Genomic DNA, 24425 nt, shown 5'->3' on the forward strand with positions numbered 1-24425 from the left:
TTGTTGTAAGTGTTTACTTGTGTGGCCAGTGGATGAAACACCTGCCTGTTGACAGTGTATAACACTTAAATGGTCAATATATTCAAATTTAACGTATATCAGTTTATTTAAGAGAAAAAAAAATAGACATGTTTTCTTTCATGTTTTTTAGCCAATTTTCCATGAGTTGCTGTCGTAGTGATATACTTCAACCTATTCAAAGTTTCTCAGATATGTTTTTAAAAACAATTGTGACATTACAACTGATGAAGGGGAAAAAATATGTGTACAGAGAAAAATACTGAATATATCAGAGAAGGCAAGTGAGAAACTAGACATAAATTCAATGTCAGGCAATACAAACAAAAAAAAAAATAATAAAAAAAAAAAAAATCAGCAGTCTAAAGTGAGCAGACTTTTTCCAATTTGAAATATACAAATTCTTCTACGGGTATTTTTAGTGTGAACTTTAACTTCTATGTGATTTATATAGTTTGCAAAGGGCACAAGTTAAATATCAGTAAACAAGATTTAGCTACAAACGAGATTATTACCAAAGGTGCCTCAAAAGCCACACATAAGGCTCAAAGGAGTATGGCACAGTGAAATCTGTGCAGAAACATAACAGTCAAACCCTATTTACACATATTCACTGATGGCATGGTGGATGACCTTTGGAGCCCATTTTCATTAAACTCAACAAGAGGAAGGGAGGAGAGAGGGAGCTCTAATTTGAGGACATGAGAGGAAACAAGGAAGTTGAGAGAAGAGCTTTATGTGAGAGTAATTGGTCTATAGAGGAATAGCCAACATGCGCGCCACAGGTAGCCACAGGCCCTGTCTAAATAACTACCCATATAAAAGTCATTTAGATCTCTGAGACATACTGCCCAAGTGTGTCTGTGAGCAGGGGGAGAGAGAAAGAACAGAAAAGAGCAGAAAAAAGATGCTGTTTTTTTGTATCATTTGTCTCACGCTACACACTTGCATGCAAGGGAATCTATATTCAAATACAGTGATGGAAACATTGAATAACTGTGAGCAGCAGATCACGATGTATAGTTTCAGTGATTCAAATAACACTTCAAATTGTCACAATGCTGGCAACATGCAACCTAACAAGACAGATGATTTGTCACACTGAACCATTTGTGAAGTCTTTCTCAGTAAATATTTAAAGTCATCCCCTAGACCCGTGTGTAGAAAGCTTCCTATAAGCCCCCGATAGCCTCGATAACAACAACATGGCAACTATGAGCTAACAGTGCAATAGTACGCATTCATTCATTCATTCGTCTTAAAGTATTGGTGAAATAAAGACAGATAATGCCTTATTTAGAGGCTGTATTGTCTATGCCCTGTCTCTCCCGTTATATGGATATACACGGATCTCGAGTAATCTAAATATCTTCCGAAGGACGCCGACTTTCATCAAACTGTTATCAGTGAGTAGATGAACATATTTTATGCCAGAAGTAAGATCCAGGTTTAAAAAAAAAAAAAACGAACTTCCCCTTTAAATTTACCTGCATCTGCCCATATAGGATGCTTACTGCTAAGCACAACCTTTCCATGACCACTAATGGATAGGTTGATGTCTGGCAAGATGGAATACATTCTAACTCAGATAGTGCATGCCTTACAAGAATCTAACGGACTCGCAAGGCAATATAGCATGATTATATGGCCACAGCCAAATTCAGATCTCATTCAGCGAATATTAGTTTTTGTGGTTGTTGTTTTGTTTGTCTGTTTGTTTTCTGTGCAGACTAAAAAATGTATTATTATTTGAGTAGACTGGGCTATACATTTTCAGCAATAATTGCCTTTGCTGAGTTTACTTTACCATGTCTCTTTACTGTGTTCATGAGGTAGCATCAGGTAACTTTGCTAAATCCATTTTAATTGACTTTTTAGGAGGGACCATGTGAGGGTAGCTTAAAAAGCTATACATTGAGATACGAGACAACGTGTTTGTTTAGACTTGTGTTTCTAACTGTTCGATATATCCAAACCCCATTGTCTCCTTTTGGCTCTGGTCTCTATAACAAGTCCATCCATCCACCCATTTTCCATAGCCACTACACACAGTCCAATTCAGGGTTGCAGGGGGTTGGAGTCTATCCCAGTCGCCATCATGCGAGAGGCAGGGTGCATCCTGAACAGCTTGCCAGTCCATAACAAAGCCCTCTAACTCCTGATGGAAAAATCTGTTATTTTCTTTAATCAAGTGGAAGTTCTTTTTTTCTGTCCGTCATATGACAAAAATTAATTTAGCAGCTTGAACTAAATATGCTGCCTTGTTAAGCAAACAAAGGTCTGGCTTCTTTATTGGGGTGCTTTGTTTTTCTTTCTGATGAAAGTGTATTTTTTATTCCAAACGAATTTGGCAGTAATGATTTAAACATAAGTACTTACTGTTTCGATCCAAATGCAAATTTGAAGCAAACATTTAAAATGTCACATCACAGGCGATAAGCAACAGGCAAATAAACTAGACTGCTTAGTGTTGACAGGCAGAGGCAGTTTTAGCTCATTTATGTACGGCTATAGAGGATGACAAACTGGAAATACAACGTCAAGTAAGGCGATGCAAACAAAACCACCTTTGTTCTACCTGAGATGAAAAGGGAGAGGAATCTTCAGAAAATCTTTACAACTTGGAAAATTGTTTTCATTAAAGAGAGAATTGACCATGTTTATTCTTCATAAGCAGGAGGAGCTGATCATTCATTTGATCAGTCTTGATAAAATGTTTTCTAGATTAGGACTGATTAGCATCCGACTTTTCAATCTGCTCTAATGTGCATCAACTCTTTACATGACCCCAAGGAAATTTCTTTCATCAACATTTTTTCATGTGCAGCCCTGAAATGTGCATACAAAAACTAGGGAAACGTGGCAATTACCGGATGTGATGCTAAAAGTAACATGAATCATGTACCTTCTTCTGCAGGACATTGACTTTTTTCTCCTTGACATCCAGCATGTCCTTCATATCTCTGATCTCTCCTGTTAGTGTGCTCTTTTCATCAGTCAAGTCCTGCAGTTGCTTGGTCTTCTTGGTGAGGAATTGCTCCTTCTCCTCCAGACGCACTCGCAGAGCATCTACCTAGAAGTGGTGAGGACAGGAAATCAAAAGAGATATAGAACACAAGAATTACCAACAGACCAAGACTGTGATATAAGTCTGTAGTCACACAGTATATCCAGTATTCTTACTCAGGCAGTCAGACCTTGGACCATATTATCATAGCAGACCATTTTAGAATCAATCAGAATCGTCTGACTGACAGGCAGCTGTACAGAAAAGCAAAAGCACTCTGGAAAAAAAGAAAAAAGATTTTGAAATATCCCAGCATTTCTTCTATGTTCTCAGTCAGGTGGCCAGTGTGTTATTATTCAGTACAAAAACTCAAGTCTTTCAACACATTTACATGTTGACATTTGGAAGTAGTAAAAGTTTGACTTTGACCAAATGTCCACAGTATGAACCATTGTGGACTGATGTAGTAAAAGTGTATGTGAAAGAGAAGGAGCCTGGAGCCCGTCCCATCATTTGTTATTGAGAGTGTTGCATGATCGGGCCAGTGCTGCCGTAGCTCCCACAGCTCACTCAATTCACCCTTGTGCATTAAAACACACTGTATCTGGCTGTATGAAATGAGATGAAGGATGAAGTCTAAGCTGACTCCAGAACTGGAATTGAACATCAGCACTCATCTACACCACCTACAGTGACACACATACTCTCAGCTGGCTGTTATGAACAGACATTGTGCTCATTCAGCAACTAATTTCATATCCAGCACTTCTTACCGCGGTGTCCGTAATGAACCCAGTTGAACTTAACCGGTGTGTTTTATGCGAATTTGAGAAACACACACACACAGATAGAGTGAGGCATTGAAAGAGAGCTTGTTAACAATCATTTTAACAAGGGTTACTTGGACACAATATAGACTGTGCGAAAACACTCAGAAAAGACTGCACTTCAGCTCATCATTTAATGAATTCTACAAGGCAATTACAGAGATTTATAACGAGAGGAGAGCCGTCTGAGCCCCTAGAGGTAAAATCAAATCAATTTGAAAATACTTAGATTTTTCTAGCTGAGAGTTGTTCAATGAAACATTTAAAACTACAGTGGAAAAATGTGCCCCTAAAATAAATGTAAAAAAAACTGGCAGACTGGTGAGTTGGTATTCCAATGCCAGGAGGATAACACCTCTTTACTTGAAGTGTCTATGCCAGGATACTGGAAAGGGTTTGTCCAGTAGTACCTCACATTCAGGGGAAACTATTTGTTTTTCACTCTGCCAGTAGTATGTTGGAACAGCTTTTTGCTCTTAAGGACATGAAAGAATACTCGTGATTTTGCCCAACCAGGTTACATATGCTTTACGGACTTAGAAAACTCAATATAGGAGGTGTTCTGTGGGGGGTGTCTCAGAAGCTTAAAGATGAGATCAAAGCCGAGATGAAAATTAGCACCGTCATGACTGATGCCACCGTTCTCAGTAGGAAAGAGTTGGATTATCGTTACACTCTGTAATGGTGAAGAGAAAGCCCAGCAAAAAAAAAAGCAAAGAAATCAATTTACTGGTCAATCTATTTTCCCAAAACGATGCAAAAAAGGGTTTTACTGGTTGCCTCTTTATTGCAATAATATGACATTTCAAGTGTAACTGCTCTATCAATTTCAGTATGTGTTTCTACCCTACACCCATTTTATAAACAGTGGGCACTGAGCAAAAGATCAAGATCATCAGTACAAGTGGTCCAAAGGAGCTTCCTCCAAAGGGTGTCTGGGCCCCCTCTTAAAGTTCTAATCTTTTCAGTCAGAATGGCACAGCTGTGCTCTGAACCTCAATTTTTTCATTGCTGTACATTATACAATGACAATTTATCGCTAAAACGAGCAAAGCTCACGAGAAATGCTGAACCCAGCTGGAGCACATGTTTTATCTGAAAGGGCCATTAGGGTGTGGAGCTCATTCAGTACTCAGGTTAACTGGACAAGCAGGATAAAATGGATGAATGAAAACGGATAAATGAGGATATACTGTACTTAAAGCAAAATGGAATAGAATGGCGGGGTTGGTCTGCGGCATGTTCCATACCTGCCTGTTTGTGTGTGCCTCTATTCATGTGAAATGACAAAGTGTTTTCATGAGAGACACAGAAGGCGTCTCTCGTGTCGTAGAATGAGAAGCAGGCCGGGACCCCCAGGTGTAAGATGGTGAAGTATTTATCTCATATTGCTCCACTGGCAGAAAACCAAAGCCTAATACTGAGAACGTCTCTGTCCTCCACAATTCCCATTAGCACACACACATATACACTCAGATTAGTGATTATCACTAATACTTTGTATGTCTAGTATCTGTGTGGACATTATTTTAATGCTGACACCTACATGTTGTTTGCTACACCAGTGTGTTTGTGTGGAAATGTATGCATGTGCGTGACAGAAAAACAGAGACCTCCCCTGCTCTAACTTCACCTGGCAAGGAGCAATTTCGCAAGAATGCAGCAATGGGGCCTGACAGGAAATCCCTGCTGTCTCACCTGCATCAGTGTACTAAGCTCTGATACTACTGCTTAGACACCCTGCTAATACCCTCTTAAAGCACTCAGCGATGCCAGACACTGCACATAAGGAACACAGAGAAAAAGTTGGAAATGTGAGCAGGAACAGATGAAAGGGTGGACTGGAGAAAAGGGTGAATGCAAGGGGGAGTGTGAGAAGGTAGAAAGAGATTAAAGCAATTCTTCACAGATCATTTGGCCTGAGGATATTACACCACTGTTATGTTGCTCTTCTGACTAAAAGCACTACCACAGCAGGTCTGTTGCAGACATAAACTTGAGCTTTATCAGCTGGTCTATATGTTGAGGTTATGGACAGTTAATAAGACAGGGTGATGAATGTCGTCTTTCTTCTCCTTCAATTTCCTAACCAATTTTCTATTCCCTCAAATGCCATTCTTCTTACTGTCCTCTTGTAACAGCACCTCCCTTCCCTGCTGCAACTACCTCTCTTTCAACACCATATTCCTATAACCAGACTCCAAACTCGCCAGGAGTTTTCCTCTTCCATTTAAATGTGCTGATCCTATGGTGAGACGAATTAATGTGTCGGAGTGACAAATTCCCATAGTCCTTAAGCCAGGTTGTCTTGAGGACAGGAACACAGAGTTGTGCGCTTGTGTGGATTTGTGGATTTGTGTTTTTGTGTACGGGCGATAACCCATAAAGCAGAATCCCTGCGATCGCTCTGATTCACTGAATCTGCCAACAAAAAAGGTGTCAAAGGACACCAAGGACAATATTCTGTTTTGTGACAAAAGATTTTTTTTTTTTTTTTTTTTTGACAGAAAGAAAGGAGAAAGATCTGGGGGGGGGGGGGGTAGAGGGGCTCTCTGCTGTCCATTCTGGCCCATTTCAATTCCAAAGGGGACACTGGAGACTGCACTCAGAAGCTGAATAAATGAATTTAAAACACATCTATAAAACCCCATCCTCCTCAAAAGCCCCGTTTAAACATTCCAGCCCATCGCTCAACACCATATCATTTAAAAAAATTACCTGATATGAATTCAAGATTCTGTGGTTGAAAAAAAAAATAAAAAATTATTCTTGGGAATATGTGGATTTTTTTTAATAGAGTAGCAAACTATTTTAACATGTGCATGTATATATTAAGTATATGATATATATATTCACATGCATATAGTTTTCTGAAAGCACGCCTAACTGTATCTGTAATTAAACATGTAACCATGCACACTGATGCACAAGCACACCCTGATTCTCTCTGACTTCCTCTCTCATGCTAGCAATGGCAGCCAAATGTGGATTCTGGAAACTGGTTTGCAAAGTAAAACAGAGGCTTAAAGAAAACAGCTTCACTGTTTGTCCACACCTCCCTTTTTCCTGCCTCACATTTCATCATAAAAGTTTTTCTGGCAGGCAAATCTGCAAAGGTATTGGGCTAAGCGCTGACACAGAGCCGCAATAAACAACACAGGGACTATACGAGTAGACCACAGTCTAATCGGCAGAACTAGAGAGACCACAGCAAAGGCCTGGGGACGCACCAATACTCGTATAGTAATATTTGTACTCCGACTCACCCCCGTAAGGGTGTAATATTGCGAAAAGAGTCTTCAGCTGATCAGGAAAACATTCCTCATATTTTTTTTCCAATATTCCAATCACAGTCTTTAAAACTCTATAACCTTCACACGAACACACGTGCACGCCAAAAGCTTAAAGCTTTTTTTGTGTGGCTGTTCAAAGAAGTCTGAATGTCACTTCAGCTGAAAACACCAACATAAAAGTTCTAAAATCTCAAGAGAGGGTCTGGTGAAATGTATCTAATGTCTGAACTGAGGTCTGCTTGAGCTGCTGTGGTGCATTGGACACAGCTGTGTGAGCTATTCACTTCCCTGGCTGTGTGACATCCCTCCTGCTTGTGTAAATACAGCAAAGGGCACCCATTAGACATAATTTATTTAAAGGTCTATGCAGTTGAATTAATCATCTAACTTTATGGCACAATATTCGTTTAATTAATGTTTGTCGAGGCTTTAATACGGCCAAGTCTGGATTTTATCACTAAAAGAAGGAAGACTTTTTCATTTTGAGACAATACCGGACCACCAGTGTCCTCAATACCACTTATAATCATTCAAGTATTCCTTTGGTGAATACATGCATCAAAGTAAAGCCAACACACTCTTACATGATGAAAAAGGTTGAAAATGAATGTGGACTGCTGAGTTAAAACAGCCAATTGCTGCTTTGACTCTGACTAATGTCTGCTTTATTAAAGACTGGTGAAAGGGGAATAAAAAATGGGCTTATCCAGATTATAAAATACCTATGCAAACAGTATATGCACTGTGCTGTCTCACACAGATGGTGTGTAAGCACCTGACTTTGGATATAATTTTCTTAAGCAGATGTAATACAGACCGGCGTTAAAAGATCTATAGTTTCCCGATGAGACAACGGAAACTTTTAAAAGAATTCCAAAGGTCATGATTAAAGGGTGACAGCCTCGAGACCAAACCTGGTGTTTTTCATTGAAGTGAATCATGCATCCATGGTGTCTTCATTCATTGCGTGTATGCTTGTGTATGCACAGGAGCATGTGGAAATGACAATGTCAAATGCAGAAATGCGAACTAGGGCTTAGCTTCTCAAGGCCCTGTACCAATACTTATTTTTCTACTTTACACTCGTAAATTATAGTACAGTCGCATATAGATTGTGTTGTCCACCAACTGAACAAGCACACGCAACAGAAATTTTTCCCTTAACCTCTGCCGGCCGTCCCAGACATGACAACACCAGGGCTGATCTGTGCGGAAATGAGGGACATTCCCTGTCCTGGGGCTTAGGCTGTATGTCATTTGAGGGGTGTCTTTTCAAGCTGGGTTAAGGAAAACAGTCAGAGCTCTGATCAGGACTTGTATAATGGACGGATCACCTCAGGGCCAGCACAGGATAACAAGCGGATGTAAACTGCCTCACAGCAGGAGCTCCAGGGTGGAGCATGGTCTCATTGTACACCACAACATCTGTTGATAAAACCTTAGCAACACAGCTGTCTGCCCACAGGCAAACAAAGGCAACATGGGAAAGCACAGATGTAAAACAAGGCCGAAAAAAAAAAAAAAAGAAGACGTATACAGGCAATAAGTGAAAACCACTAACAAAGCAATCTTTGTCAACGGAAAGAGGGAACGTTTCCCTCCAAAGTATGAAAGTCAGTTGTTTTAGTATTGTGCAAGTGGCTGGATAAATGACACTGAAACTGTAGAGGACTCACCCTGAGTACAATCACACTATCCCTCACTGCACACAGCTGCCTCAATCCCTCTTTTCCCCACCATCCATCATCATTACACCCTCTAACACACACACTAATATACACATACACACATGAACATATAAAGGAAGAGACTCTGCAGGCGTTCCCCATCATTAACACTTTCTCCTAGTTTGATTGTTTTTCCTGATCATTTCCAGCACCACACGTCAGTAGCGACATCCTGTTTCCAGGGAATCCATTTCCTGTAAAACCACACGAACCATCACTCTGGTAAACATATGTAAAATAAACACAGTCTACAATGCAGTCTACTGTAGGTACCGGAACTCGACTTGATTTGTGTTTGGTCATCAAGTTAAAAGGTTTTCTGGGCTCTCTAACACACTCTTTTGACCTTGTGGTAGTGAAACTGTTGACAACAACTTTGAACAGATGGCAGCTGACATGTAGCTGATTTAGTTTGCTTTGAATGCAAGCAGTTTCATCCTAAAGTCACTAGGTCATGTGATAATGGTATCACCTTCATAACGACTAAGCAAATTCTCCACAAAATTTTGTGAAACTCTTCAGCCTCCAGCATGGATTCCCAGCATGTGAGCCTCTTTACAAAGAATTATGTTGTAGAACTGACAAGATGACATCATCCGATGACATCATCTGCCAAGTCCAAACTGTTGAAGCTAATGTTGTCTCCGAGTGTCAATACACATAAGCTATAAGAAGAAGAGTTGGTCAGCCTGCTCGTCACACTGGAGCAACCAATGAAAAAGAAAGACCGAAGCATTATGAGTTACAGTGAAATGCTCGCAGTTTTTCTGTATTAGTTGTTCAAGAATCAATAAATCAAAAACCAGGAATAAACCCAACATAGAATGTTTGAAATTACTAAAACCACCTAAATACACACCAGCAACAGACTGACTGACTGGTCTTGTATTTACTTACTCACAGCTGTAATTTGAGTTCTTTTCTGTTCACAATGAATCATTAAAACATTGCAGAATTTTTTCAATACACCCCCAACCTACTTTAAACTCAAAGTCATTGTTTGATTTTAAATCATTTGGTGGACTGGACAAGAAGATTGAGTAAAGATAACTGTGCTGAAAAAAAGGTTTCATTTCTGTATTCAGACACATTCTGTTAACAAAGACTTGACTTTCTGTAATTGGGGGTAACTAAAACTTTTCTGACTTTACTCTTGTGACACTGAGTGTTTGTGTAAGTGTGTCATTGCATATCTTTGTGTGTATATATATGTGCACGAAATTAGACGTGCCGCGGTCTGAGCAAAGCAGTGTGACCCTGCGGAGAGGACAAAAAGCAAAGAGCTTATTGTCGTTGGCTGTCCCCATCATCTCCTAACGGTTTTCTGGTCGACCAGCTGATGACTGACAGAGGACCGAGCAAAGCCCTCACCACCCTCTGTGTTTATGTGTGTTTTTGTTTAGTTTCAAAATGGAAAACAAAAAATGCACAGAGAGAGCACACACATTTCCCAAAAATCCATGGTGTGGGATACTCATCGCACCAATGAAATGTGACTAATCTAACTTCTACACATCACTGGTGCAAGTGTGTTGTGTATTTGTGCAATAATGCTAGCGTGCAGGTAGCCATGTGCACACGCTTTGATGACTCCTTTAGTCATACACATAAGTATTTACTCCACTCCCTGCATAAACCATTAAATATCTCATCCGCGTTTTGACCCCAATAACTCCACTTTATGGCTTTTCCACATGGTCTCTGAAGAACTTGCAGGGGCTTTATTTTGGACCGTACCATGTTTGTTCTTGTGGGCCCGATGCTGTGCAATTCACACTGAGTCCCAAACCACACCACTCTAGAAACCCGGGATCAGGCTGTTGGGCCTGAGAATGGTGACCATGGTCAGACTAGTTCAGATGAGGTCATCTTGAAACCGGTCCACAACACTTGGGACTCATCACAGGACGTTCAGTCCATAATGTGTAATTGATGATTAGTGATCCATGTAAAATAAGAGCAGAACAGAAGGTTTCCAACCTCAACCCTACAACCTCACAGTTGTCTTTAGTAATCTCACTGACTTCTCAGCTATTTTGTATTTGTTACATACCCTTTTCTCAAGTGTTATCGACAGATGGAAGGTAAAAATGGACAGGGGAGGAAGGCAAGCAGGCAAGAAAAGAGAGGGCAAAGAAAATATGAAAAGAAGGAGAAAAAGTCAATGAGGTAGAAAAAGAGAGAGAGTACAGCAGTGGGACAGTCCGGGGTGGATCATAACCAGTTTGAGACCACATCTTGTCTCTGCCTGAGTACCTATACAAACCATAAATCAGCAAAAAGAACAAGGAAAGATAAACAAAATGAATCCAACAGGGACCACAGCACACCATACCATTATTTCCCTCCCTAACAAAGGCCCACAGCCATCAACATTCATCAAGCAGCTCCTTTCTCTCACTTTCACTTCCTCTTGTCGCTCCATCTATCCAGGATTCATTCCATCTCACACATCAGTCTTTTTTTTTGTACTTTCTTCTTATATTCCCTATTCATCACTGTCACAGTGGCCAATGTAAGCAAGTATTTCTGGAGTCATTTACATCTTCTTCCAATAATTACATTTTAACCTCATGGAGAACACGAGAAATTTGAGGTCACCAATGAGGAAGCTGAAGGGAAATACCAAGGACTGTGTTCTTTATCGCTACAAACAACACAAAATATGCAATAAAAGTTGCCTTTGCCACTTTTTTTGGCATTCAGAGAGAAACAAAAGATAAAACGCTGCTTTGCTGAATTACTCATGTGCCTGATTTACTTTGACTAAAGCAACTTGAGTCTACTCCAGGTCTAGACTTCTCATGTGTCAGTGAGTGCCCACCTGCAAAACGCTTTCCTCAAGAGATGAATCTATAGAAAATAAAAAAAAAATCTTTCACAGAATGAACAAGCTTCTGCAAAGACATTAATTGCAGCATGATTTGCTGCAAAAGTAAAGTAATGGTAGTCAATGAGATGCGTTTCTAGAGATTTCAGTACCAATTGGAAGGTCGGTGAATCAGATTCCCGCTTTTCTGGACCATAGTTCAAAGTATTCATGGGCAAGACACTAAAGTTGCCTCGTATGCGTCTATTGCTGTGATTAGTGCATTGAATAGTCTACTAGGCTTGGAAACGGAATTAGAAATATAGTTCATTTACCATTTATTTATCTATTTACGTTCCATTGTAGGTAGTACAACAAAACTGATACAAACTGATCCTGTTTTTGGTGCTAACTTGGCCAAGAATCCAAGCAAGTCGGGTTGATACTATATACTGACATGGAAACACTACAGAGCATCAATTGGTCAGACAGAATCATCGCCAAAAAACTCTACAGCAGAGCACACACACAGACACGCTCCTATGTTTTCTACAGTCGTTTAAAAGTCCAGCACACAAATGATCAAATAAAATCTATTTGATTCAGACAAATTTTTGTTCACAGATTGCATATTGTAATTATTATTAATGAACACTTGGGAGTGTTTATGAGCTGTGGGTATGAATTATGATTCATACCCACATACCACATACCCTCTGCTGACCAGTTAGTCACATTCAGTGATTCAGTGGATCTACATGATGAGATTAATTCGATTATAGCTATAGTTGGGTTATGCTCCTTATTTGTGCAAGGGTAATTATCCTTGGATATATGGCGGTAAATGAATCGAATCATTGGCCCAAAGCATGTCATACCCCGGTGCGATAGGTGGCGCTGTACCATTTCAACTATTTCTAATTGACCGCTTCACCACCACCAACAACAACAACAAACTCAGGCATTCGAGAAAGATGGCGAACGAAGAGCAAGATGAAGCTACGTCCCTCTACATTTTGTTTGTGATGCTTATTGCACAAACGTGATGCACAACGGCGTATTCTCCATCGCGTTGTTTGTTTCTTTCCGACGGCAGTGACAACAACAGTAATATAGTCTCCTTTGACTTCCGGGTCACGATGCCGGGAAAAAATCTTGAGTATGCGCAGAACGCAAAGTCCAATTCACCACGTGCTTCACCGTCTACAAGCACGTTTAGTCTGACTTTCAACCGAGTTATCTCGGGGTCTTAATTCGACTGCAAGTAACCCGATCCGATCCAGTTTTTTTTAGTCAAACTAAGGTGTATAAATGAACTTAACTCTTTCGGTGCCATTGACGTCTATATACGTCAATTGCGTTTTTAACGGAGCGGGCTGGGGGACAATCTAGCGGAGTTCGTCACTAAATCTTAGGCTTGTAAACACTAAACAGAGAATATACTGGCAAAATTACCCGGTAGGTGGCAGCAGTGCCACTTTGCACAAAATAAAAGAGCTCGTTTTCTTAATTTTTTGGGTGAAACAGCTGTTTTTGGTGAAACCAACCTATGTTCTACTGTCTATTACTAAAAGACTGAAAATGGTAGAAACAAACTTTTTTTTCCTGATCAAAGAAGAGAGTCTACTCTTTCTTTTGGTAATTTCGGTGTGTACATAGTCATAAGACACACTTTTCTGTGGGTCTTGGAAAATCAGTCAAAATACTGAAAAACACTTGGCAGTATGGGTGGCTCTGAACTGAAAATGGCTGGCAGCCAATGAGTTAATAACTCAGTCTTATTGTAATTTAGCCCTTAATCCGATTATTTCATTGCCATGTAACCCCACTGATTGAGTGCAATAATTTCTGTATTCTCCTCTTTACTCCTCACACTGGAAAAAAAACATCTACTAAATCAATTTAATTGAATAAACACGCAGCAAGGTGTGTGTTGTCTGTCGCCACAGCTTTATCATTTCTGCAATGACAAGCAGCTGATCACAGTGAGAGGATACTGAACGTGATGGAAACAAAGCAGGGAAGACTCACGGCAAGTCAAACCGTAATCTGCCATACCATTTAATGAAAAAAAAATGTCATAGTGGAAGTTGTTTTCACTGCTGAAATGTCAGTGACAAAGGTAAGAAACATCTAGGACATCATCAGATGTTCTTTGTCTGCACCTTGACTGGACAGAGTTCTTTTGGTGGCATGAGGAGGACCTACTCAACGTTAGGCAGGGGGCTATGATGAGTGTGTAACGGCTCAGATGGAAATCAGAGGGTCTGCAGTCTCTGTTATCTTATTAGCTTGAATCTAAGAAGTGTACTGTAGTAAATACTTTAAACAGATTTTAGGGGGCAAAGTTAATTGTAAATTTGTTGGCTTCGTGATGAATTTGATTCATATTAAACTTTTTTCCTGCTCTTGTTTTGTTATGTTTCTACAGTATTTTCTCTTTGAACTCCATAAAACTTTACTGTACAAAGGCTCTGTGTACTAAAGACTAAAACTTTCCTCCTTAGTTTTATCTGACCAGCTGGGAGTCCCAGCCAGTTTCACGCTTGTGGTGTTGCAGGCTGAAGTACCACCTCAGTGTTGTGATGGCCATTAAAGTTTAACATACTGGAAATGGCTTCCTTCACTCTGTCAAAATCGAGTGAGTAATTTGTCGTCTTCCAAGTAGCCTTTTCATTCAGATGCAGGTGCTGAGTCTTAACCCGAGGAGCTGGCTCTCTTGGCAGAGGCAAAACAACTCAGGATGAAGGTAGCAGCAGCTCTCTTTAGGAGAGTCAGCCCCTCAACTCGAGGCTCAGCACCCGCATTAAATGGATACGGGACATTCCTTTGAAGACAGTAATGATCACATTCTGGAGAGTGAAGACGGATGCTTTGAGAAAGGAGGGAAAGAAGCCATCTATGTTAACCTGGAGGAAATATCAATAAAAAAAAAAAGAGGTGGTGAGCTTAGGGCTCATATATACTCGGCTGAGGGACCTACAGACTTTAGTTTGAGGACCATGCTACATACTTGCTTAGCAGTTCAGCTTCTACTGAAAGAGGTATTCCAAGTATGAGCAAATCACGTGAGTAGATGAGTGCATGCTATCTCAACAAAGCACATGGTCAATGCACAGTTATCCAGAGAGAACCTTGCACACAACCTCTGATTTAGATCACTTGGACTCCTCTGACCTCTTGTGCACTTTTGTATGTGTAACATATTAGGACCACCATGACTGACACGAGTGAGAGTCCAAGCGGACGTCGGATTGTGAGTCAAAACCTGTATCTAAAAGAATCTCAGATGAGATCGAAGAGCACAAATCAAAAAACTTTGTCTCAACCATGTAACCATCTAACTAGTTGTGCGACTAAGAACAGTTAAGTAAATAGTCCCAAATGTCTTATTTGAGCCTCTTTTGGTATCTTTTTGGAAAATGGCCAACGTACAAAAACAATTATCCTTCAGAAAACTGAATTTAATCAAACTCCTGTGCCACTAGGGTTCTAGCCAGTTCCTTTGTTACTGGCTGGTTAAATATGCAGGAGGCCCTCTGATAGGTTACCTGATCTGCTGGAGTATCATTACAGACCCGCATTGTCCTGATCAGGACAGGAAAGACACACACATCTACTGTATTAAAGGGTTAAGTTTCCACGGACACCGGCAGATTCACAATGCTCACATACAAGCACACATTCATTATTTTCCACATTTTCCACTTATCTGAAGACAGATTCAATCACACCCATTAAGAAACTGTCTTTAACTTTGACTGACTGATAAATACACTTCCATTTTCTCATTCCCTTCCTCACAGTGCTTTCTCTGTTTGTTGGCTATTTTGTTCTCAGTCCCATCCTGAGGTGAACTGCTCTTAGAAAGTCTGTGATATAAAGCCGCTCCTCAAGTCAACAGTCCATGTCTTGGTAAATGGACAGGGGCACCAATCACAGCTTTTCATGGTGAAACCCACCTAAAGCATAACATACACACACACACACATACATAAACAACATACATTGTTGTATATGTGTATGAGCATAATGTGCCATTAATTGTACGTCAGACAAGGGTTAACGTGGGGCTCTTGACTCATTTTAAATGCAATCTGAGGGGAGCTGGGACAAACTGATGCTGGCAAAATTACGAACGATTGGGAGGAATGAGGAGAAAGGGGATGTCCTGTGAGAATAACTGTCTTCTGTAGCTGAATGACTGACAGGCAGCAAAGGAATGCAGGCCCATGGCTGGCCCACTAAGGCACATTAAATATCTTTACTCATCCTCTGGTTTGCCCACTTAGTCCAAGAAACCCAAGCCATTCCCAAGTGGGGGAAAATGCCACTTCAATAGTTTGAAAAATGACTCGAGACCGGAGATGGGAGTCGAGCAATCAGAACTGACAGCATATGTGTTTTTTGTGTCTATGGGTTTGTGAGTGCAGCTGTGTGTTTGTGTATCTGTGGTGATCTGGATCTTATTACAGCACTGCTAAAGCAACCTATGAGAGGTGAGAGGACAGAGCAGAACACAGTGATGCACCAAACATCAGAAGCATTACAGTCGACCATTTCATTCTTTTTACACCAAACAGAGTAATGTTTAAACACATGCACACAGATGATATTCCAGTGTACATAGAACCTGCCCTTCAAAAGAATGCTTCTCGTTCAGAATTTGGTAGAGACGGTTTTCTGAAATCATTTAATATACATTCCTAATATGTTCTAATAACATTTACTCAGCTAACATTAAGCTAGAAGGGCAAACAGCTCTGACAAGACATTGTTGATTCTTTGATAGAGAACACTCGACGGGACTGAAGAGTCCCTTATCTCTGAGAAGCTGTGTGTGCAACATGGGACATGTCCACATCATCAACTCCTATAAATAAATGTGTTGCTTTCTTCAAAGTATAATATTTCCTTTGGGTTTGTTTTGGCTTTTCACTGTTGCAGGGTTAACCTTTGGGCTTTTATCAACCTCCGACTCTAAAACATCCGCTTTCACATAAATTACTTAAATTTCACATGTGCAAGAAGCTATCTTTGCCCTTCTCTTTAATCTGGAATATGACTACTATTTCCCCACTTTATAGTTTTTCTATTTAGCTATACACACAACATGGTTAGCTATAATAAACAAAACATCATAAAACCTGCACTCTCATCAAAAAGCAAATTACATTTTTTTAACCTTCAATGGCTCCAATACATCATCTTAGATACATATGAATAAAATATGGGGCACAAGTGGCAAGGGGAAAGGAGCCATGGGTCCCATGCATTTGTGCAATTGCAACTGTGACACCCTTCAGTAACCATGAGGAAGAACTGCTTCCTCTTCAAACATGCCCTCCATTTCAAACTTGAAGACACACCTGTAAAGTTTTGTGACTGTATCTTTAATGGTTCATTGATGGAATCTGGCCACAGACGAACACATAAATACTTACCAAAGCACTCAAGGTTACTTTTGTGTTAGTCCTGCTACGGCATGTGTCACCAGGAAGACATTTTGCCATGATGACTGGCACGCAAATACACACAGAATCAAAAGGTGAAAACAATACCAGCTTAGCTTTCGTGGCTGGTAAACATGGACACACATAAAAGCCACCCACTAAAAAGCAATTCCTTCAAGTATGATGTATTCAGCAAACAGCAAGAGTCAAAATTCTTTGCACATGTATGGACAATTAGGTCTAATTTTGGCTCAAATTGCTTCCTGTAATGATGAGTGGACATAGTTAGCAGGCCACTCTCAACTGCTGAACACAGCGAGATCTGAAGTATCAGTTCCAAGTCGAGAGAGTGATGGAGAAAAATACTAAATGCTCACATGCACACACACAAGCACACATTCACCCGACACACATATACACACATAAGTTTCTCCTCATACAATCCATTTCCATCCCCAACAGCAGTGATAAAATCATTAGAGCCCCATAGTCTAGAAACTTCAAACATGGAAAAAAAGCTGCCAGCTTTCTTCCAGCATGCTGACGGACCCACCCACATACGAACAAACCCTTGGTGGACTAAAGGAACCACACACAGACATTTTTCCACCCACCTCAATGGCCACTAAAGAAGCAGAAAGAAATAGAAGCCAAGGTAGGAAGAGACATTATCGCACGCACAGATTAACATGTGAGTGGTTGTGATGACCTCTTTTATCTCACAAGAATAGACACAAACTAGAATAAAAAAAAAAAATTCTCCAGGCTGGTTTGTGTCTACAAACTTAAACAAAATAAGTCAAATTGAAAAGCTACCAAGAAAAGTACTTGAAAAAAGGGAAGGGTGAGATTAAAAGCATTAACAGCTTCATCCATCTGAGCTTGTATGTATTGCTATGTTGTCAAGGAATCTCAAGTGCATCCCAATTTACACACGTCTATATGCATTTGTGTGTGTGAATGTGCACACTCTTACCTCTGTCTGCAGGGTGTTGGCGCGTTGCTCCTTGGCACTGAGGGACTCTTTTAGCACCTCAATGTGTTGCTTGGAGTCAGAGTTTTGATTGGTCAGCGTTTCTAGTTTTGTCTGCAGCGCCTGCATCTCTGACTCCTTCCTGGTCAGCTCCTGCTTCAGCTGCTCTATCTGACAGTCACACACACACACACACACACACATAAAACACAAAGAAATTTGTGAGGGACATCGTCTGATCATCAATGAGTGAGCTGATATCCTTGCAGACTTTTTTTTTTTTTTAATAATCACTTAGAAAGTTTTGTTCATAAAATGACTTCTTTTCTTTTTCTTTTTATTGAAAGCACACACACACGACCATTTAAAAAAATCCAACAATGTTGTTAACCACTATACTTGACAATTTTTCATAACACACTGTTCTTAAGAAGGGGACCATTAGAACAAGAGCTTTTAAAGTGTATGTTCTTAAGTGCAGCAAGGGGCTAAATTCTTTAATACAATGAGCAGTATAGACTAATTCATTTTGATATAACTGTTACACAATTGAAAATCATGGGTTAAAAAGTGTATATTTTTCATTTGTACTGAATCAAGCTGTTGTTAGAAATTAATTTATTTTTCTATATTGATTTATCCATTTAATAAACAAAAAAAAAGCTGAAATGTTTCTGGGACAGATTTAGTTTGGCGCTTTTAACCAATCAATAACTTTAATCTAAATATGTAATTTGTTTTATGACTCAACTAACTGGAGATGATGTGCTGCAATATTGAAACTTGGTCTAGCCCTACATTATCAATCCTCACTCAGAAGTCTCAGACCTATTGTAGCAATAAACCAAGCAAAACAGCCAAAAAGTTAAAAAAAAAAAATCATACCATGACAGACTGATTGTTTTAAAGAAAACCATACAGAACATAACAGAAAAGCACACAGTAACAGAGGGAGGTTTCTGTACTGAGGCTAGCTATGTAGGCTGGAATCTGTCGACTGGTGCCAAAAATGCACAAAGCTGATTCAAAGAGAGATTTCTCAAATTGTGTGTTGTACAGGGATTACTTCATAAAAGTGAGTCCTGGCTAGACCAGAGGTTGGCCAACGCAAATCTAGTCACATAGAGAGCCCAAAGAGCCCAGAAAAGTGCAACAGGGGCAGAGTAAAGGGATACAAATGTCAAAAACGTGAGGGGGGAACAAAAAAAGGACAGACAGGTGAGAGAATATTTGTTCCTGGAGAAAATAAATAAATAGTCAGGAAATGAGCTAACAGCGGACTAAAAATTACAGGTAACAACGGAGCATTATAATTGAAATAAGAAGCAAAGATTTCAAAGACTATCAGGTAATGAGAGAAATAATGAGAGAGCAGAGGGACTAATGACAGGGGTACTTCTGCTTGTTCTGTGATCCAAGGCTGTTGGGTTGGAAGGAAGAAGGTGGGAGCTGGTCTGATGGAAGACACACATGGTGACAAGGCCTGCTCCTACGAAGACACAGAGACAAGAGGACAGCAAGCCCCTAAACTAAGGCACTGGCTGTGTGCACAACCATGGTTTTTCGCACTTAGTACTCCTCAACCACACAGGAAAGGCCTCTGAAAGGTAAGTTCTGCAAGAATTGATCTTTTGGATGAATAAATTCATGTCTTGTAATACTCATTTGGCATATCGTACCATGTTCTCAGAAGCCATTTTCTAGTGTTTGAGTAGATCAAAGTCCAGAGAGGTAACCAGAGAGGACAGGGATTTTGCCCTCTCCAGTTTCTCTTATCACAGTCGCACCTCAACACCAGTCACTGCAACCGCTGAAAGACCAGGACCCTAAACACTTCAAGGATATAGAATGAATCTGTGCATATCCGTATGTGTGGCGATTGTCTGTGTTTCAGTGTGACTGTACGTAGAAAGATGAGACATGCGAGAGCGAGCCAGAACCATCACTGTGATGTATATCATGGGTGAGGAGAGAGCTCCTTCCTCTGTTCCTCTGTCGTTGTAAGCGCACATTCATCTGTCAGAGGCCTATTCATAAAAACATCTCTTTAATGATTGCATCAGGAACTTCCCCAATGCAATGACAAACGGGCCCTACAAAGAGCGTCTTAATGAACCCAAGAGAAACAATTTCACATGTAGAACAATTCATGGGCCCTCAGGAATCACAGACAGAAGGTCTGTGAAACTTGTAATTCAGTTAAATACAACTGTTTTATTCATATAGCACCAAATCACAACAAATGTCACCCTGAGACATTTGACAGCTACAGTCTAATACAAGTCAATTCAAATCCAATTCACTGCAATCTGTTTATTACCGTATTAAATTAAATTAATTTAAATCCAAATTAGTTAAATTAATAAACTGCCAATTAAGTAAAAAAAAAAAATAATAAAAAGATCCCATTAAAACTTCTTGAATGCAGGCCCCCATCCTGAGAATGTAGGATGCGACAGTGGAGAGGAAAACTCCCTTTTAACAAGGAGAAACCTCCAGCAGAACCAGACTCAGTTGAGTGCAGGAATGACAGGTCAACAAGCACCTACATACTAAACCAGGGAAACTGAAGATTAAACAGGGATTATCTACATGTGATTTACAAATAGTTTAATAAACGACTTTTCAAATCCTATGGACCATTCTGATCACTTCACATTTTAATCCACATTTACCATTTCAAGCGCACATTAATATTTAGGCTACTTGTGCGGCAGTTTTTCTGTCTGTCATGTACACCCACACACTACTGAAACATCAAGAGCACTTACGGGGTTTGGTATCTTGCCAAAGGAGATTTCAACATGGAAACTATAGGAGGTGGGATCCAGCTTTATGACCTGTCCTATCTCCTGAGCCACAATGTTTAAAGACTTATTTAAACACGTGTGTGTCCACCTGTGCAGTAGCCTGCACACTTGTGATGAAAAACCTGTTTACAGCCTTAGATGGAGTAAGCTCGGTCAGGCTTTTCCAAAGACCTAGCTGGCAACCATAGGCCAAACAGTAAGCTGACACGGTGCACTGAAAGCTGATAGTTCCTGAGTTTGCTGCCCCAGAACAGACAAGTGCCACAGATAAAGTTGTAAAATAACTGGTCATCACACAGCTTCGGCAGGTAAAACACAAAAGTACTTCATAGGATGTAAGATAAGCAAGACAAACTTTTTACTTCTTTCTATAAGAAATGAGTGTAGGAGCTCTTGGTATCCATGCATCGCCAGGGCTCTGAGCCAAAGCAGCTAAAAGTAACAAGATTCTGTAATATACACTTTGCCAAAATGTCTCTGTACACTTTGGGCTCGTTGTCCATAAGCATGCAATGGAGACACATAACATGCTCATTACAGTAACAGATTCTCATGCACGTATTTATGTCTCAGGACAAACATGCATCATTTGGCTCATGCAGCGAGGCTTCGGCTTGAGTTCCATGCACAGATATTCTACCTTAGTTTTCATGAATTTACAGTGGCTCTTGTAGACTTCCACCTGCTTGAGTTCATCCTGTCTGTTATCAGGGTGCAGCAGGCCGCTGGTCTTTAGCATCTGGACCTCATCCTCTAAGTCTCTGATGTTTCTTTCCAGGGAAGAGATCTTGGTGTCCTGCACCAGCAACAGGTAGGCACGCAAAGAGTCAGCAAAGAGCAGGGTAAGACTATGAATCTCTGGAATGTTCTCTTAGTGAGACAGCTGTTTGTTGATGAATCAATTATTAAGCATAAAATACCACATAGAGATAAAAGATAACAAACGGATAGCAAGCTAAGAAGATAAATCTCCATGATTACGAGCTGTACAAGGATAATGATAGGGAGAATGATAATATAGCCCATTTGAAATATTGTGCATTTGGGAGTATGAGAACACACACAAATTATAAAACAGCACTAAGAGTAACTGCCTGTATCTGGATAAACCTATTCATGTTCAGCACTATGACCAGCATGTTTGGAAAAGCAGGCGAAAGATCAAAGCACACATCTGTATACAGCCAAGATGTATGAATATGTTTGCAGTATCTATGAAGGAATGGGAGGGTCTGTCATGGACAGGTCCTGAGGTTGTATAGTTGCGTGGGCTGCAACGTTAAACGCTAAACCTTGGAAGAGAAGGAAGAGAAGGGAAAGGTAATTAAATAACTGGAAGCAGACTGCATGATGCCATCAGCACAAACCACAGGCACCATGTAAGCATCTGACCTCTATTACATCTTCTGACATCAGCCCTGCCTAACACAAGCTGTTACATGTACATTCCTAAAAGGACACACATGCACCAAGCAAGAATTCATAAAAGTACATCAATAACTCAAACACACACACACACACACACAAAAGAATGGACGCAGGGACGTGTACTTTTCATACATACCGAGAAAAACAAGTCAAAGACAAGACATGATTTACACATCTTAAGCTATGTTTGGATTAGCTGTCACCTAGATGACATGAATTAAAGTACTACCAAGGAAAATGAACAGAAGATTACCAGAGACAGCATTTAGCACAACAGCGCTGCATGTAAGGCTGAAACTCAAAGCCGCTGAAACTTTAACTTATGTATTTGAAGTCGGTGCACTTCCACCCAGATGGAACTTATGAAAGGGAAAAGCAGTGAACACAAATACCGCATAACGGTAGCTAATGTTGAGTTAGCGAAAAGATCAAGACGTGAGCACTCAGTACAGTACCTGCCAGATAACATCAGGATCAAAACAGAAAGGGGGGTTTGTGTTCTGCAATTAAAAAGGGGACATACGCACCTCTTAGAAAAAGCAACAACACAAACACTGGAGAAAATTTATCGACATCATGCACATAGCACAGATCATGAAGAAAACATTTGCACCAATATCTAACAATAAAAATAGAGGCCACTTTCAAAAAGCAGCGAGGTTCCCCCAAAGCAAGTTATGGTTTCTATCTGTCTTACTCTACCCCTCAAATGTCAAAGCCTTCATGTAAGCATGTTTATTTTCTCATTCCAAATCATTTCAGTCAGATTTAATTTGGCCATTTTTATACTTTTACAACACTGTAGGCATCTTTGGTTTGCACATGTGCAGTTTGTTAATAGGCAGACAAATTGCAAAGTATGTGTGAAAAATAACTGTGGTTTTGCTGTAAAGGAGCCACTTTTGGAACAAGCGTTTGGTGAATGAACACTAAATATGTGTGTGTGGGGGGAGTACATACAGACACATGTGGAGTCAACTGCATTTTTCACAGCACTAACGACTTCAAAGGACTGAGATGAGAGTGAAAGCTTCCATATGTGACATTTGAAACAAATTGAATAAGTGCTCAACGCTGCATGGGCCAATAATGGACTTTACTTGGGCATGGCTGCCATACAGATGTTGGGTAACAATAAGGCGATCTTCCTTCAAATGTTTATGTATGTAGGTTTGGCTATGCATTTATAGCTGAAAGAGATTCTCAGCTGGTGATCAAAGAAGCGCCCATTGATAATCAATGGTCTGTGGGTATGAAGCCGATATCAAATGGAATTAGAGGATATGCTGCAACAGAAGAGGGAAACTGCTGTACATTGACACAATAACATAACAGCCTCACCACAACACACAACACAGCTGAACCCTAACCCTAACTATGAATTTGAGAACTGACCTATTACAGTAACGGTCACTCGTAATGGAGCACGATATTAAAAGATTGAATGCTCCAGATTTGAGATCCAGTCTTAATCCTACCTTCATATCAATGACAGTCTGCAGCGCCCTGGTCTTAGCAGGATCGGCCTGGGGCTGATTCCGGCGATGGAGCTCCTGGGGAGGGACTCGGTAAAAATAAGCTTGCCGGCTCATCATCTTTAGCACTTTCTAACGCCTACAGCTTCTGAAGCACTTAAAAAGATATACCTATACGCCGCACCAGTCCCTGCTGTTGTCCCTCCCTGTCTGCTTTACTCCATTGTTCTTAAGTGAAGTATTATTAAAGAATTCTATAGCATAATCTACTGCACCTCCATAAAAAGCTGCCAAAAAAGTTTTTCTGTGACCTTCAGGTTGGTCCCTGATCTGATACTCTCCTGAAGACGTTTTCTGTATCTAAAATCAAGTGCAAATGGCAGTTTTCTCTGCCCTATCTTCTTCTACCTTTCTGATTCACTAGCGACCAGCACATTCAGTTTTAGAGCATATGAATGTGTCCATTTCTTTTTCAGTTTGAATCTTTCGATTGCTTATCTCCCACTTGTTTTTCTCTGTCTCTCGCTCTCGGATGTCTCTGGCATGTAAAAGCTACTGCTTAGCAACACTTTCTGCCAGCACATGCGCTAAGCTTTTTCTATCAA

At 40.3% G+C, this 24425-nt stretch overlaps 1 protein-coding gene across 5 annotated transcripts in view; it reads right to left on the bottom strand.

Annotated features, from left to right (window-relative positions):
• The window catches only part of LOC142390960 (ERC protein 2-like), a 158170-nt gene that overhangs the window by 121122 nt on the left and 12623 nt on the right, over positions 1–24425 (bottom strand). For all 5 annotated transcript variants that reach the window (XR_012770501.1, XM_075476862.1, XM_075476863.1 and 2 more), the window contains 3 exons: positions 21558–21713; positions 18111–18278; positions 2924–3091 (listed from right to left, as the gene is read on the bottom strand). Coding sequence is in view for 4 of the 5 variants with exons in the window: in XM_075476862.1 (XP_075332977.1) it covers positions 2924–3091; positions 18111–18278; positions 21558–21713 (492 nt within the window). In the remaining variant the exon portion in view is untranslated. The remainder of the gene's footprint in view (positions 1–2923; positions 3092–18110; positions 18279–21557; positions 21714–24425) is intronic.

This window comes from Odontesthes bonariensis, chromosome 10, assembly GCF_027942865.1.
Source record: "Odontesthes bonariensis isolate fOdoBon6 chromosome 10, fOdoBon6.hap1, whole genome shotgun sequence".
Taxonomy (NCBI): Eukaryota; Metazoa; Chordata; class Actinopteri; order Atheriniformes; family Atherinopsidae; genus Odontesthes; species Odontesthes bonariensis.